The 16,291-nt window shown below is 41.2% G+C and overlaps 1 protein-coding gene and 1 long non-coding RNA gene across 10 annotated transcripts in view; one reads left to right on the forward strand and one right to left on the reverse strand.

The window, feature by feature from the left end:
• HMGN3 (high mobility group nucleosomal binding domain 3) overlaps positions 1-16,291 on the reverse strand; it is a 28,261-nt gene that overhangs the window by 11,018 nt on the left and 952 nt on the right. Inside the window, exon 1 of one of the 9 annotated variants that reach the window (XM_064412513.1) lies at positions 12,437-12,650. The exons of 6 other annotated variants lie outside the window; for them this stretch is intronic. In XM_064412513.1, the coding sequence (XP_064268583.1) occupies positions 12,437-12,451 (15 nt within the window). In that variant the 5' untranslated portion in view covers positions 12,452-12,650. Of the gene's footprint in view, positions 1-11,876; positions 11,998-12,436; positions 12,651-16,291 lie in introns of those variants that run through there. 2 more of the 9 variants (XM_064412514.1, XM_064412508.1) reach the window with 2 other exon arrangements.
• LOC135296307 (uncharacterized) lies at positions 12,739-15,799 on the forward strand. The gene is made up of 3 exons (XR_010358380.1): positions 12,739-12,819; positions 12,918-13,132; positions 13,869-15,799. It is a non-coding gene; the product is annotated as an uncharacterized LOC135296307 (long non-coding RNA).

The raw sequence follows: 16,291 nt of genomic DNA on the forward strand, positions 1-16,291 counted from the left end.
CTCTCCACCTGCAATGCTGCACAGTTAACTCACAGTAATTTACCCCATTCTCTTTAACACTTACGAAAGAGGATTCTCCCACATTTCTGATAGATAGGGCAATCTGATTTTAGATGCCAATACTACTGCTAGACAACAGATTAAAAAAACTGCTCATGAGGCTAACCACAGGGGGGGAAAAATAATATTAAAATATTCTTAATGCAACCACAACCTCTGTATACTAACTACTGTGATATATTACATAACATACTTCAATTAAGTCAGATAATTAATGAGCCCAGCACTGGGCTCTCCCAGCCTTCCCAAGTTAGAAAATCCAACAGCAACTCTGAAGACCACATAACTTTTCTCCATGGAGAATAATTGTAATTTCAGAGGTGTGAATAAGCAGCAAGGGGTTCTGACATGCTCTCATTTCCATTTCCGACCCGTTCCCTCCTCTCTGCAATCACTGCAAGTCCAGGCCTTTGGTGCCTGGGCTCATCCTCCCAGCCCTGGCTCCCCACTAGACTGGCAGAGCTGCGTGGGAAGCCATGTCATGAGTAAGGTAATTGATCCAGCTGAAAAATAGCCTGCTGCTTAAACAAATGCATAAATATTATAACATATAGACAAATTATAAATATATAGTCTTCCCTGCTCCAGCAGAATCATTTTACTGCACAGCTGCACAAACAATTGAGTCAGTACAACAGACAAGAATGCAGTGGCACAGGGCAGCTGCAGGCAGCCTCGGACTCCATCTATTCTATGTATTGCAGCTGATAGACACATCCAAAAAATATACATGTCAGATATAGCTACAATGTATTTGTCAAAAGAGGAATAGAAACTTATTTTCCCCTTTCAGAGTTCTGATGAGTCCCAGCTGATGTGGCTCTTCATACCAGTTTTTGCAATACTTTCTCCTCTCCCCAGGGAAAAGAGAGATTTATACACAAATGGATTTGAGCCAAGCATAGTTCCCAAAGAACTTGGCATGCCACAAGCAGAGACTGTCTGCACTCCTGTCTGGAGTCACAGGACTTTTATGTAGATATCACCAAAACCTTAAAGCCTTGCCCTTAACTCTTCCACAGGAACCCTTCCCCCATTTTTTGTCCTAGTGACAAACTACTGAAGAACCTCTGGTTTCAAAGCAACAAAATGTACTAAGTAACCCCTCCCCTTGGCACATTTTTCCTCATGATCTAATGTGATGGCTTGCCATACTTCACATGACACCCCAGCCACATTAGAAAGCACCCTGGATACCGTGCTGTACATCCTAAACCAGTCAGGAGCAGGAATACCCACGCTGCAAGTTTTGTGCTGCAAAACCCAAGACCAGTACAAGCACTGAACCACCTGACAAGGGCAGCACTCCGGCCTCAGTAAGTCTTCAGCTGTACTCCATCATATGTCTATTATAAATATAAAGTAGTCCCTACAGGCCTGCTGTGTGTGATACTCAATGGACGCCTACAAGAGACAAAACATTTAAAAAGCAAATAAGGGCACAGACAACAGTCATTCCTTTTTCCTCGTGGAGGTACACACAAGGAAAGAAGATGACTGGCTATCTCTAAATATGATTCTGACATTTGAACTACAAGCAAGTTTTAGGTTCAGATGACCACACATTGTGTCACATCTCAATTAGCACTAAATACTGGCAATAAGATTGCAACTTAAGCTGTAGCTATGCTTTGCAAGATCTGTCACAGCTGCATTAACTTTCAAACCATAAGACTGCCTAACAGCGATTGGCTTTTTTTTTTTCCACTTGCTTTTACCCCAGCTATTTTTAAGAGCAATCTAGAAAATTATTTTGAGTGGATTGGAGAAAACAAAGGAATATTAATAGATGGTAGACAATACTAAAAAACCCCTGAAGGAATATTAATTGATATTATTTGTATACACAGCTCTTTCACCAGCTGTGAAGTATACATAATAAGAACCAGTGCTTCTACACACCAAAGCAATACTGCAGTATCTGCAATGCCAACATCATTACAGAAGTGTTAGGTTGAAAAGAGAAAACGAGACAACTGTTTTAAGTAAACATTTAACAGAAAATATTTAACAGGTCAATTTCCTGGTTTTACTGTTCTTAAGGCAAGGCTACTTGGTACAGATGCACCACAAAAGAAACATAAAGCTTCATTTTTTTTACACCAAAACCCTGAAATATAAGCAGTATATGATGAGAACACAGTAACCCAAAGCAGTGAAGATACTGATGTCTTTTGAGCGATCCAAAGATGTACATTTGAAATTGCAATGTCCAGCTTCTGGGTGAATATTTTGTTTGCACTATTATGAATGGATTTATTAAAAAGAAGTACATTAAAAAGACTGAAAAATGAGAATACAATTAGGTGAGAAGTAGCAGTCAGTAGAAGGTCGGTATAAAATTAAATAGATGGTTCATTCTCTAAAGGATTTTATTACAAGTCGAAACTCAACACCTTGGCTCTGACGGGAGAGAAATTAGTCCTTTCATACCCCCATGAAAACAAAACAAACAAAAAAAAGCAGATGCAAATTTCATTCTAACTACCACATGAAGAAGTTAGAAATTAGAAAGGCAGAAAGCCTTAACTGTGCTAGCACATGAGCATTCTGAATAGCATTTCCTCCCTTTTTGCAAGCTATTTGGTTCAGCCACATCTTGATACACTGCCTGCAAGGGGATTTGCCCATAGATTTCCTGGCTCACTCCTGCAGCTGCAATTTCCATGATGTAATGCTTTTGGTCGTTCCTCCTACAATCTTTTTCACCAACCAAAATAAGGTAAAAGCTTGGGAAAAAAAACCAGCACGTTGCAAGAGGAACAGATGTATCAAGTCTGAAGTCTTTTTCAGGCTTTGTTGCACTCTTTCTCTAAAATTTTTCTACTCCTCATTTGCTTTTAACTATGCATTAGACTAAATTTAATGCCTTGAATGGTTTCCCCATACATGCTATATCTTCTAATTATTTATCTTCAGAACAGCTCTGAATTTTGAGCCAGTTCATAAATGTAATTAAAATGCTCTTTACTTCTTGGTTTAGATTAATGAAGACTACATGTTGACTAATTTAACACCAACCAACTCCTGCAATACCCTTCTAACTATTGTTTCCTCATTTAGCTCCTCCAGCATCTTATCATTAACCTTTGTTTACAACTAGTTCTTTGATCTGTTTTCAGTGCTCACTGCCAAGCCAATGTGAATTAGCTTTGCAAGTAAAATTAATTTCCCCTAATAAATGCTTTAAGAAATCTTCATATGACACATCTTAATTTCTTTTTCCTACCAAAAGTCTGATCCTGGATGAGGAAAAAACTATGCATGCTGCTACTTTAAAAAAAATAAATTCTGCCAGAACCACAAGGGAAGTACAGCATAAAACTGTTTAGTGGCAGGCTGGATTTTTTAAATACTTATCCAAAATTATATCTGTCTTGCTCTCTTCCAAGAAATGAGGTTGGGTTCTCTTGTATATTCATGTAAATAAGTCTTTCACAAAAAAACCATCAAAACAAACAAAATCAACTACACAAAACCCCATGCTGCTTAAGTATTTATTATTTAAGTACATAATATTTTAATATTTTGTTAATAATTATTAGAATATTATAAAATGTCATTTTTAGACTCTAAATCCCTCCATATTACATCCATTAAGAGCAGAATACCTAATTTTCTAATTCTTTGGGGGAGAATGTCAAGATCATAAAATTCTGAAAAGATGAATGGTACTTAAAGGTTTAAATTTAAAGACAAGCATTAATATCCCTTGTATTAATATGCTAATTGCATGTTAATTGGGAAAAATCAGGGGAAACACTTCCTGATCAAGGTTTCCACTCCTGCTTAAAGATTCAAGTCAAGCAGAGTGCCTTGTTGACATGCAATGCATTTTCAAAGAATATACAAGAAAATATGAATACAAAAATCTGGCCATAAATCAAATCAATAGGTGTAGAAAATGCAGTTTATTAAATTCCTTAATTCTTAATTCTTAAGACAGGTGACTTCTGTGAGCTTTATGCACTTCCAGACAAGACAGCAAATCAAGTTAAAAATGGGGTATTTCCAGATAACCAAAACCAGACACAATAAGTGCTTTTCCAGAAGAGGAAATTCCTTCATTGTACATTGAGCTTCTGCTATTCCCACTGAAAAATTTTTCCTTTGAAAAGGAGGGTCAAAGATTGACAAATATAATTGAAAATGCATTGCATTTTTGCAAAATTCATTTTGAAAACACACTGCATATTTGATAGGACATTTTTAAAGAATCTCACAACTGGTTTGGCTTTTATTTTTGCTTCCAAGTTTCTCTTCCCTGAAGTCAGTTTTTGAACATGACATCTACCTATGGCAAAGTGAAAAAGTAAGAGCAGTTTTTAGAGGCTCAGACTTTAAAAAAATATATGTCATTGTAATTTAAAATTAGACACACAGTTCACTTTTCAGACAGTGAAGTAATCAGCTGCATTTTGAAAAATACAGATCAGCCATGGGAGCAGAGAGCACTGAGCATTTGAAATTGTTCAGCTACCCCTGAACACCAGATGTGAAAATTCAGCTAGGTAGTGAGTAGATTCTGGTCTCTATATTTGCTTAACCATTTTACTGCCACAGTAAAATAAAAAGGCAGATTCAAAAAAAAAAGGATGGATGAAATCCAGTCCCTAATATTACTTCTCTAACTTTCAAAGCTGATGACAGTTCTGCAAGTGAGATGAAGCTGCTGAACTCATCCAAGTCTACATATAGAGGCAATTTTTAAAACCTTCAAGATTGTGTTCCAAAATCTGTATTTAAATAGAACTGATCAGATTTGCAAAGTAAAACTAGCACACAGTACTTCTGAAAAAAATTATCTAAAAATAGAAATTACATTTAGATTATTACTTTCAATAACAACTGATTCCCTAAAATAGCCACTTCTGACAAACAAAAATACTGGGAAGGACTGAAAAGAGGTGTTTAATTCCTCTTCTATCAGAGGACATTACAGTGATAAAAACCACAATAATCTAGAAAAAGGACCTTTTTTGTTGTTGTTTCAGCTAACTGGTACTACAGAACATTAAACCACTGAGATGATGATAGCAGGTACCAAAACCACAACTGGTACAAAGCTTTAGATACACCCATCTCTCACATCCCAGTCATAATTACAGCTGTGATTAAAAGCAGTATTGCTTCACTACAACAGCCAGAAGGAAGAGCTTCACAAGCAACCAAAATGCAGCTTCAATAAAAGAATAAACTAAAATGTCTCAAAGTGGGCACAGGTGGGATAAGGAAGAAATGACATAGCAGAGGTAAAGGATGATTTCCTTCTACAAACAGACCACTGACACATCTCAACCCTGCTTGAGAGGAGCAAAACACTGCAGAGCTAAAAATGTCCTTAGATCTTAATTTTCAATAATGGAAGCTACTATTAACTCAGGTAGCATTAGGTCAATGGAGAAAGCTATGTGAGATGAGCAAACAGACCAATAGTCCCAACAAAGCTGGCAGTGATGCGAACATACACAATTCTTTTCTGCAGACAGATTCCAACGTTCTTAGGGAACATAGCATTTTTCATTTGCAGCTTTCACCGTTACCAAGAACACCCACTCTTTACTATTGGAAGACAGGAGCTGTATCTCCAAAAACTGGTAACTTCCAAAGACACCAACGGGGTAAAAACCCACAACATAAAAACCAAGCCCGATGCCTCCTCCCTCTGGCGCTGCAAGCATACAATTTGAGCACTGAGTTGCTCTGATTATTCTAATGAATTAAAGAATACTCCTCTAGAAATCTGAGTTAGGGACAATCAAATCAAAGATGAATGCCTGGCTGCTGCTAAGAAGTATTCTGCCCTTCCCCACCTAATCATTCCTGCCAATTCCAGCTTAACTCTTTGTGTCATGGTATGGGAAACCAGATCAGCAGTCAGGTCTGCCCAAAAACTATCTCAAACAAATATGATATCCCACAGGTTAAATCAGAATAAGGACAGGAATGGGCATCTGGAATTTTTGCTTCTGGCCTGTATATGCCAGTTTGAAGTATCTGCTGAACTGCTGTCGAAACAGTGAAGTCCCACACTGCCAATTTTGCTGACAATAAAATTGGTATAAGACCACACCTCTTTCCTGCATGCAGCCAGCTGCTCATTCCCAGCCTATTCCTTTCTAATAGGTAACCACACAATCATTGTGCACCATCTCTAACTTGGATCAGTAAAATCACCCAAAATTTAAAAAAAAAAAAAAATCCAAATCATGTTCAAACTTGTTCAGCAGACAAGCTTTAAGAGTCATGGCCCAAAAGGCCATTCCAGCATATTGAAGCACCTTTTTGGCTACTGGACCATGGGATAAATCACAGTGCTAGCTTAGTGCAGGTAAAGAATGGGAAGTAGATGGTGGCCATGATGATCATACCAAGTACTAACTTCCAAGAAAAATCTCTTGATTTGGTTTACTTATACTCTAGGCAAAAGACGATGTTACAATCCTGTCAAGCAAACTTCAACTTCATGCAACTTCTCTAAAGGAATGATACACCTTGGAACACACCATTCCTATACACAGCTACTGTTTGGGTTTAAAACTGCAGAGAAAGTGGAGTTTTCCAAGTAGGTAGCACAGAAGAAAAGCAACCTTAAACTAAATAATGCATAGGTATGTTCTACTTACATACATAGCTATATTCCATTTACACACTGGGCTTTTTTATTTTTTAAACTTAACAATACTGATACTCCAGCACACAAAAGAACACTGCCCATATCTGAGTGTTGAACTACCATATCTAGAAAGATTACATACACCTAGTCAATTTTGAAGTTGATGACTTACAAAGAGTTGATGACTTACAAAGATTGTACTACTATGCTTTAATGTGCCCAAGAAGCATGAAAAATAATTTTTAATTGACAATTCAGTGAAAACCTTGGAATTTTTAGGTTGCCCATAAAGTCCATTTGTATTTTAGTGTATTCTAAGAACAAAATTTATATACATTGCCATCAATTGCTAATAAATGAGTCAAATCTTTACAGACTGGTATAAATTTATCAAAAATGTTTTAGATCATTAAATCCTTGGTCAATGACCTTCTAATCTCCATAAGTGAATAACAACAACAACAATAATAATAGATAAGATTACATAATTAGCTCTAAAGAGTCTCTAATATAAAAAATCAAAAAATATTTGCTGCATGTATTTAATAGCCCTGTAAACTTCATTTACTGCAATGTGCCATAGCAGCATTGCTCAAACATCTTTTTTCTTTAGTGCTACTGAACACTGCTACATTGCTTTGTATCCAAGCATTTCACGAGCAGATAAAAGTTTTTGATATTTTCTGCTTAATTTTTGTATGAAAGATGTAGATCCTTTGAGTCAGTCTGGTCAACTGACTTTGTTGGCCTTCTTGAAGTAAGCCAACTAGGCAGTTTTCAATTGCTTTTAAACACCTCAAGGTTTAAAATGCTGCAACAGTTACAAATCCAGTACAATTTCTAAAATTGTTAGTGGCAAAACACCCTTCTCCTTTCCACTACTAGGTTCCTGCAACCTTTTAAGATGCTCTGGCACAGGTGCTCTGTTTGTCTTGCTTGAATTTAAAGTGCATTTCTGCACAGCAATCATTTTACCTGTCCCTGCAAGGCATGCTGAAGGTGGAAGTCCACCTGACGACTCTGCTGACATCTTAGACAGAAATTTGTCAAAGTCAGGGGCATGTCAGTGACAGATGCAAAGAAGAGCATCTTCTGCTGCTGCTTAGCCTGTTTTCCAGTAGTTAGGTACTGAATGGTCTAGGAGTGACCCGCCAAAAATGTGGAAATAGAAACTACCTTTTTCAGAGCTCTCACTTTTAATTCTCATGGCCTGGGAGAAAGAAGAAAGCAGTCAGCATGAAGGCAGAGTGAGTCCAAGTAAAAATTTGGAGAAAGAAGAGGACAGAATAGGAGTGGGGAGAGGGCAGCAGCCAAGACATCTGGATCTGGTACTGACTCTCTTTTCCTTTCTATTCTATAATCACCCACAGATTGTGACATGAAATACAGAACCTCCCTCACTTCTATGTCTCACTGCTAACAGAGACTCCCTTGTGCTCTCTTCTAGGATGAACTAAAGAGTGGCTTCGCTACAGAGAAACAGCTTCCAACAATTTATTGGGAAGATGCAGGTTCCCACAACATCACTGGAGCTTCTTTCCTGTCAAATAGCTTCAAAATGAAGAGAACCTTTGAAAAAAATCTGCTATGTTACATATAGTATATCACAATGATGCAGACTGAATCACAGCTGAAGTATCAAGACATGGAAAGGGATGTGAAATGGAGCTGCTCAGAACTTGATTATACTTCATACTGCTGCACCATGAACATAAATTCAGCTGCTACTATGCTTTGCACAAACCTGGACTTCATTCCACAGACCAGAGCAACAGCAAGATCATTGAGAGATAAAGCAAAGAGCTGTCACCAGCAGGACTTCAGCTGCATTACTCGTTTGATCTCATACAAGTTGCTCCAAGAAAATTTTAGAGAACTGGTTGTTATTGCAAGTTCCTCAGTTTCTATGTACACAGTGCAAAGCAAGAAGACAAATTTGGCAAAGTAACAACAAATGTGCCACTCAAAAGTGCAGGAGGTGCTTATTAGTGGGAATAAAACACCAGGACAGACATCTTAACCCAAGAATTTAAGATAAAGGGACCATTCCAACAACTAAGCAATTTTATTTCTGTGCCTCATTTCCTCTATTAGTGGATAAATATGGTTGATATTCTCTTTGAATATTCATGACAATTCAGAAATAAAAACTTAAACACACAGAAGAATTTAGAGAAAGAGAACTCAGTTTAGGTCCAGACAAAAAAAGCATAAGGAGAATTTAGCAGTTCTAAGTTAGTACCTGTAAGAACATGCATTTAACCCCAAAGGTTCGAAAATACATTGATTAGATACCAGGTTGGCAAAATAATCAGTAAGGGTCTCACAAAAAAATTACATGATCATGTAACTAAATGCATTATGGTAGAACAACAATGTGGTCCCTTCTGACTTCTGCTAAAGAAGCAGCATTACAAGCAAAACACTCAGTGGGTTTGTTTTTCAGCAGTAAATATAACCAAGTACCTTTGACTTTAAAGAAAGTGAATTTGCATAGCAGAACAGGAACCTGTCCCATATGGTCTCTAGTATATCTTCACAGCATCAATTGTACTGCAGAAACTACATTCCTGACTACAAGGGGCCAGCAAATAACCAACTGAAATGGCTAATTAGACAATAATATTTTTTTATTTTCCCTGAAACAATAACAATATTCAAAGATGGGAAATTATTAATAAAAAAGAGATGACTTAAGTTGCACTTAGTCCTCTTATCTGATTCAACTCCAAGTGTTTTCAAAACAACAAGTGAGATGCAGGTAGTATTGCAGATTCAGATATTCAGATTAAAGAACTCGTTGGGTCATTTTGGAGTGCAATCCCAACTAAATGACAGGCTCCCCATCCACTACTGGACAAGTCATGACTAACCTATTAATGTCCCTTAGACATGATGCACATTCATGAGAGAAGTGTCATTCATCTTGATGTGTGCTTATGCACTTGTATGTGACCATACCACGATTCTCCTTGTCATCAGGTACAGAATGGCTCTTCATCCTTTTATGGATAACACTGAGATATTTTTACTGGGGCTGTTTCAAGGTCAAGGAGTTTGTCAGTATGACCCCAGAGCTAATTCCACAAAGACAAGTGAAAAGCAAAACACCGCAAACCATTTCAAGGCGTTCTTCCTAGCAATACCACAACAAGCATTCTGGTTTATCCCACACTGACGTGCCATTCTTCTTAAGAAAGGCCATGTCCACACCACAGCATGTTATTACAACAGATGAAGGGTACAGGAACCTGACAGGAGCAGTCCAGAGTTCAACCCCTTTCTGCTTTAGCACAGTACTTAACACCATCTCAACACAGAGTATGTTCTTCCTTTTCTCTGTGACCCTCAAACAACGAGTAATGATATCTTGATATCCTATGCCACAGCTCTCTAGAGAAGGGGAGGCAGCTTACACTTTCTGTTCATAATATTCATAATGAACATAGGGCCAGGGACTTAGCAAGTGACTTGAGTTTACACAGAGATGAGAAACATTAGAGATTAAAAGAAAAGCAAACAGAAAAGGACCAGACAGCTTAGATAACTACAAATACACAAAAATAGATACAGGTGGATTTAAGCCCTTCCTGCAATATTATTTACTTACCTACCCTTGTAACAGTGAAAATTTTTCATTTTGACTTTCGATGTTTATTTCCTTAAAAAATTTTCCCTGTTAGAAGCCTTTTTATAAGTTAGAAATTTTAAGAGAAGAACTGACTATTAGTTGTATGTGATGGTTTTGTCTCCATGTCAAAATTGGCTGGTATAATTATTCAGTTACTGCTGCATCACCAACTTCTCACTCTGTGGATGTTATTCTGGAATAAAACTGACTATTGTAAAATACTACAATTACACTTTTCTTAAAAAGCAAAGCCATTAATCACACTCTTTTCCTGGAACCAGTGCTTCCCAAAACCTACACTTTGTATATAATCTTTAAATATAAACCTTTACCAATACAATGCTAACCAAAATAAAATTTACTATGCTGTTAAAACTCATTTCCATTGCTCTCATCCCCTATACAATCTTTGTATTACTTATTTTAAATAATCTTCTAGAAATTAGACATTTTCTTATGACTTACTACTGAAAGGTAGTTTCCTTTAATAAACACTTCATAACAGACCACAAAAACATACGGGAGGATCTTTAACTCTCCCTGCACTTAGGACAGCCAGAAACATCTGTAGTGTAAGAATGCAGAAGAGCAAAGTAAACGGGGTAAGAAGTTCACAAGGTTTGAAAAGTTGGGGGGTCCTATGGATACAAGATAATTTTCTAGTTTCTCCTGGCAACAAGCCAGAGCACGTGAGGGTGCAATGACAGAAGAGCAAGTACCAAAAAGGCCCATCATTCACTGACTTCAAGCCCAGCTACTCCAACCAACCCCACAGTTGTATCCATTTTCAGAACCAGAACCAGGCCCTCAACTACAAATTAAATAATTCAGTAGCATACTTGACAATTTGACATTTTGATACCTCCCATAAGGAATAAGCAAAGGACAAGCAAACACCAAGTCACCTGGAAGGCACCATCTACCTGTAACTTTATTAAGACAGATTTCAGCCCCAGCCCAGAAACGGTATATTAGGAGGTCACAGGTGACATTTGGGAAAAACACAAACTGCCTTGCCTCGGTTGACCTAGTTAAAATTAGAGGACTGCAGCTATAATTTTTTTGTCATTGCATGTATTAGTGTCAAGCCTCTCGTTACACTCTGTTAGCGCCAAGGAAGGCAGGCAGCAAGTGCTCGCCGCGGATCTCCAGCAGCAGGGCCTCCCTGGGCCGCCCACCCGCGGGGCCCTGCAGGGGCGGAGGGGCCGCTGCCACCCTCCAGCCTCAGCCCGCCTTCTGCCAGCGCCGGAGCGCTCCCGGCGGCCGCGCAGCCCCGGCTCCGCTTCCAGCGGGCACGGAGGCACGGAAAAACCCCCACGGCACCGAGCCCGGCGGCTCAGGGGCCGCCCAAGTTTGTGTCTCTGGGGGAAGGCGGTCTCACGGCCAGCTCCCTCCGAAAGAGCAGGCTGCCCGCCCCGCGGTGCCGGGAGAGCAGGAATCGGACGGCGGCGGGGCCCCTCAGCCCCTCACGGCTCCCCCGGCGCGGCGGGGCCGCGGGCGCACCCTCGGGAGGCGCCGCCCCCCGCCCCCGGGGGCCCTGCCCGGATGGGCGCCGGAGTTGGTACATACGGGTCTGCCGCGGGAGGCGAGGAGAAGGGTGTAGTTTGTTTTAAACATGGCTTGCCTCTCCCCTCCTCCCTTTTACTCGGAGCCATCGCTCCGGCGCGGCGGGAAGCGGCGGCGGCGGGATCCGGCCGCCCCGGGTGGGGGCTGCCTCCTCCCCGCCGCGGCGCCGGAGTTTGCGAGCACGAAACTCCTCCCGCGGGGGCCAGGGGCGAAGCTGCAGCCGCTGCAGCGCTTCTCCCCGGCGGCGGAGGGGGAGGAGGAAGGTGGGGGCTGGAGTTGTGATAGCGACTTCACCCCCCGGGGAGCGGGGCGACACCGCCCCGCGCGGCACCGCGAAAGTAAACAGGCGGCGGGGAGCGGCGGGGCGGGCTGCGAGGGGGCTTGCAACAGGCAGCAAAATGCCCGGGCTCGGGAGCCATCCGCGAACCCCAGCGCGGAGCGGCGGCGGGAGAGCGGCAGGAGAGCGGCGGGCGCCCCCGGCCCCTGTCGCGCGTTTCACCCGCCGGCCGCCGCTCGACCCCACCCGGGGAGGCAGGACCCGCCGCACCCCCGGGGCGCCTCACCTTTCTCTTCGGCATAATGTCCCTGCTCCGGGCCGCCAAAGTAAAGCGACCGAAAGAAGCTCCGGCAGAAGCGCGGGATCCGCCCGGCGGTGGCGGCGGCAGCGGCGGCGACACCGGCGTGGCTGGTGCCCGCAGCTGTGCCCGCGCCCGGTGCCCGCCGCGCCGCCCCGCCGCCCCCGGCGCCCCGGCAGCCCCCGCCGCCAGCGCCCGCCTCGCCGACGGGGCGGGCGGAGCGGGGCGGCCGCGGCTCCCGATTGGCTCCCCCGGCGGCGCCGCGCCCCCCGCCCCGGCGGCAGCGGCTAATCACGGGCCCGGGATTCTCCATCAGCCGTCGGGAAGGCGAACCAGGCGGAGGTCTGGGCGCGTCGGGCAAGTTGCGTGCGGTGAGCGGCGAACAGCATCCGCTCGTAAAGCTCTGCAGTGGTCCTTGTACAGGTGCATTATTTCAGCCTGTCTGAATTTACCTTCGTTTTCTCGCTAGATTCCGGTTTCCCCTCCTCGACTGAAATCAGCCGCCGTCTTTCTCCATCGCTGCTGTTCTGCCTTTTTCAACCCGGGGGTTTGTTTTGCTGTGCAAATCCGTTCATGCTCCAGATGCAAGCATGCTGTTTTATCAGGTCTCCTCATTACATTGCCCTGATAAATCACTAGTAGTAAGACAAACCAGTGCCTCTGAGAGAAACACTCCATTACAAGGTGGGGTAATCAATTCTTCATCTGAAGTTCAAATGCCAGCTACCTTTTTTTTTATTTTAGTTTCAATGAGAAAAATACAAGTGGTTGACTTGTTCACATCTTGAAACTAAGCGATCCCTTTCAAGTACCTGCAGAAGAAGCAGAACAAAACCCAAAGGTTTTCCAAGGGGTTTGCCTCCTGCCTTTTAACCAAGAGCTGTGGTTAGGATGTGCATGGAGCATCATATAGCAGTCATAGACCTCATTTTCCCTCTTTACCTGGGGGCATTTGAACTCATACCTCTTGTTCTCCCACAATGTTATTTTGACAACAGACTACGGCATCTCTGGAGCAGGAGAGGTTAGATCCTACTGGTGATAAGGTTTCAAGAGCTTTGTTGAGCTTAAACAATTTGTACTAATTAAATAATTTGTACTAATAATTCACCAGGGCTCGAACTCAGCTGGGTTTGCTCCCAGTTACATGTGTAAACCACCAAATTAGGGAGTCACACCCACTTGTTTATGTGCTATTCATGTATATTTAAATAGTTTGTACAAAGGGGTATAGTTCCACACAGAAAGACTGGAAATGTGGCCTGTAACAGGAGATGCCTGTGTTAATTAGAAATTAAGGCTCACCTTAACATAGTATATTGCCTTGGTACTGAGTAACATAGGAAAGAAACAGGTCAGAATTACTCTGTAACTTAACTTTTCCCTGTTTCTTTTCCCACCTGTTCTCCACTTTTCCCAGGTCTCTTTAGTCATTCATGGATGATGGGAGCAACCCCCTGCAGCTTCACTGTGTACCATCCATTCAGAAGGAGAAAACAGAGCTAGCCTTCCATTAATGCAGATGAAATGTCACCCACAGGAGAATTATGCATAAGTGCAGTGATTTATTCCTATGCCATCCGAAAAGTTTGGATTAGTCTCACATGTCATTCCAAACCCAAATAACCTGGGGAGGGGGGGAAATTAGAATTTTTTTATTAGTTCTATTGTTACCTTCCTTATTTAATTATATGTCTTTTCCATTTTGGCTCCCTACTTTTAGACTTGCAGGATAATTCAGGTTGAAAGGAATCTCAGGAGGACGTCAAGTAAAACCCTCTGTGCAGAGGGTTTGCTTTACTTTGCCCTCTAGAGCAGGCAACTGAAGACTTTGCTAAGTTCAGAATGTCTCTGCAAACAGATTCCATCATCTTTCCAGACACCCTTTGCTGGTTCTTTCCCTGCATATGCATAAGCTCAGTTCTAAAACTGTCCCCACCCAATTTCCACAGTCACTCCAGTTTCATTAAATTTGCAGCTAGGAGACAGCAACAACAATTCCATGAGAGCAGTAGGAGCCTGGTAACAGGCAGAGAGGAAGTCCAGTAGACTTGAAGAGGTAATTTCCCCTGAATTTATGGAAAGGGGAGAGGCAATTAATTTATAGCTATCTACAACTAATGAGCAGTAAGAAGGAAAAGGAAAATTTTAGCAGTGAGACAGCAAGAGAAAGGACTGGTAGAGCCAATAACTTATTTGCAAATGCCCTTTTTCTTCAATTGAACCAAATTCAGGTTCAATGGAAACATTGTACCTCAGGGTGAAATCATTCAGGAAAGTTGCTAATGGGTAGAAGAGTCCAGTTGGTCTCTTTTTTCACTCCCTCAATATTTTCTGCATCAATACTATTTTTTTCTGTTTGCTTTCTGTGACTGCAAGTCCTATCTGGTCTCTGGACAATGGCAGGTTGCAGGTGAAATTCCCAAAACCTGAGAATAGAAGCAAGTTGTTTTTCTGCTATGTATATACTCATTCCCTCTTTCTCTGTGTGACACTTTCTCTGTAACAAAATTTATGTTCAGGCTGGCTGGCCTGCTGCTACAGCTTTCAGTTAAAAAACACAGGAATTATCAGGTAACTTTATCTTTCTGCAGCTGTTGTCTTTTTCCATCATACCTGACCCACTGGTGTTGAAAGATGCCTCTGGTCTGAAAAGATCTGATACTAACAAGAGAAACACTGATCTCTGGGAATTCAGAGGAAAAAGGCAAAAATGCTCCTTTCCAATATGTGGTGAAAACTTCTGTACCACAGATACAGGCTCTGCTAGAAAAGCCATGCTTTGACCATATTTTTGGTTGTCACAGAAATTAGTTTATAGCTTAACTTCACAACTGTTTCTATTTTTTAGTAATTAGGGGATGCAACTGTAACACACTATCACTTTTCTATAACAACATTTAAGAAGAACACAGATCAAAGCAATGTAGCTCTACATCACATTTTGTGTCAAAGGTATGCTGGTTGCTCTACAGAGCCACCCTAAAATATAACCTTGGAACCGTCAAAAGAGACATTGTTGTCAGTTCCTCGTAAATGAGTATGTGGCTGAAGGCAAATAATTCCAAATTGTGATGATAAGGGGCTACAGAGATACAAACTAAGCAGTCTCAACACACTTCTTGTTCCATTCTTTCAAACATAGGCACTCTGAAGTCTGGTAACTATTTTATTATCATTATCAACATCTGTTGCTGTATAGAAATTTCTGTTACTTCAGAATTGTTATTTGTAAGTAAAAATAATCTATGACATTTACCTTTGAAAATAAACCTGTCATGCAGTTCAATTGGTAGGAAGAAACTCAGAGAAACAATTTAAAATAAATTTCAGAACAGCTTTACGTTTTATCTTCAAATAAGACAAATGTTCAAGCACTCCAAACTACTATAATGATGTTTTTCAAGCTATCAAGCTTTTGGAACATATCATTGTATTCAGCAAAGCTGCTTCTACCTCTGTTTCATGGACATCTCTACCACCTCAAAGTACTACAACCACACTTTAAACCTCTTGAACTTTCATTCAATAGTCCTCTGCACAAATACTACAGGGAATAGCAAAAACCAGATATTTAGTAGCTAGTTACTACAAAACAGAAACAAAGCCAACTTTTCTACTGTACTAATCAACAAAAGTGCAATCAGTTTCACACATATTGGAAAGGCAGTTAAATTTAGAAACCTAATTAATTTTTTTCCATTAATTTCTCCTGATTATTAGTGGGAACAGAGTATCTGGTATACACAGTTTCCATACAAGTCAAGAGGAATCAGATCAATGAAGTTTGGAGTAGAAGTGGGCTAACATCATAGAACTTGGATTGCTTTGGACACTTTCATG

Source organism: Passer domesticus, chromosome 3, assembly GCF_036417665.1.
Source record: "Passer domesticus isolate bPasDom1 chromosome 3, bPasDom1.hap1, whole genome shotgun sequence".
NCBI lineage: Eukaryota > Metazoa > Chordata > Aves > Passeriformes > Passeridae > Passer > Passer domesticus.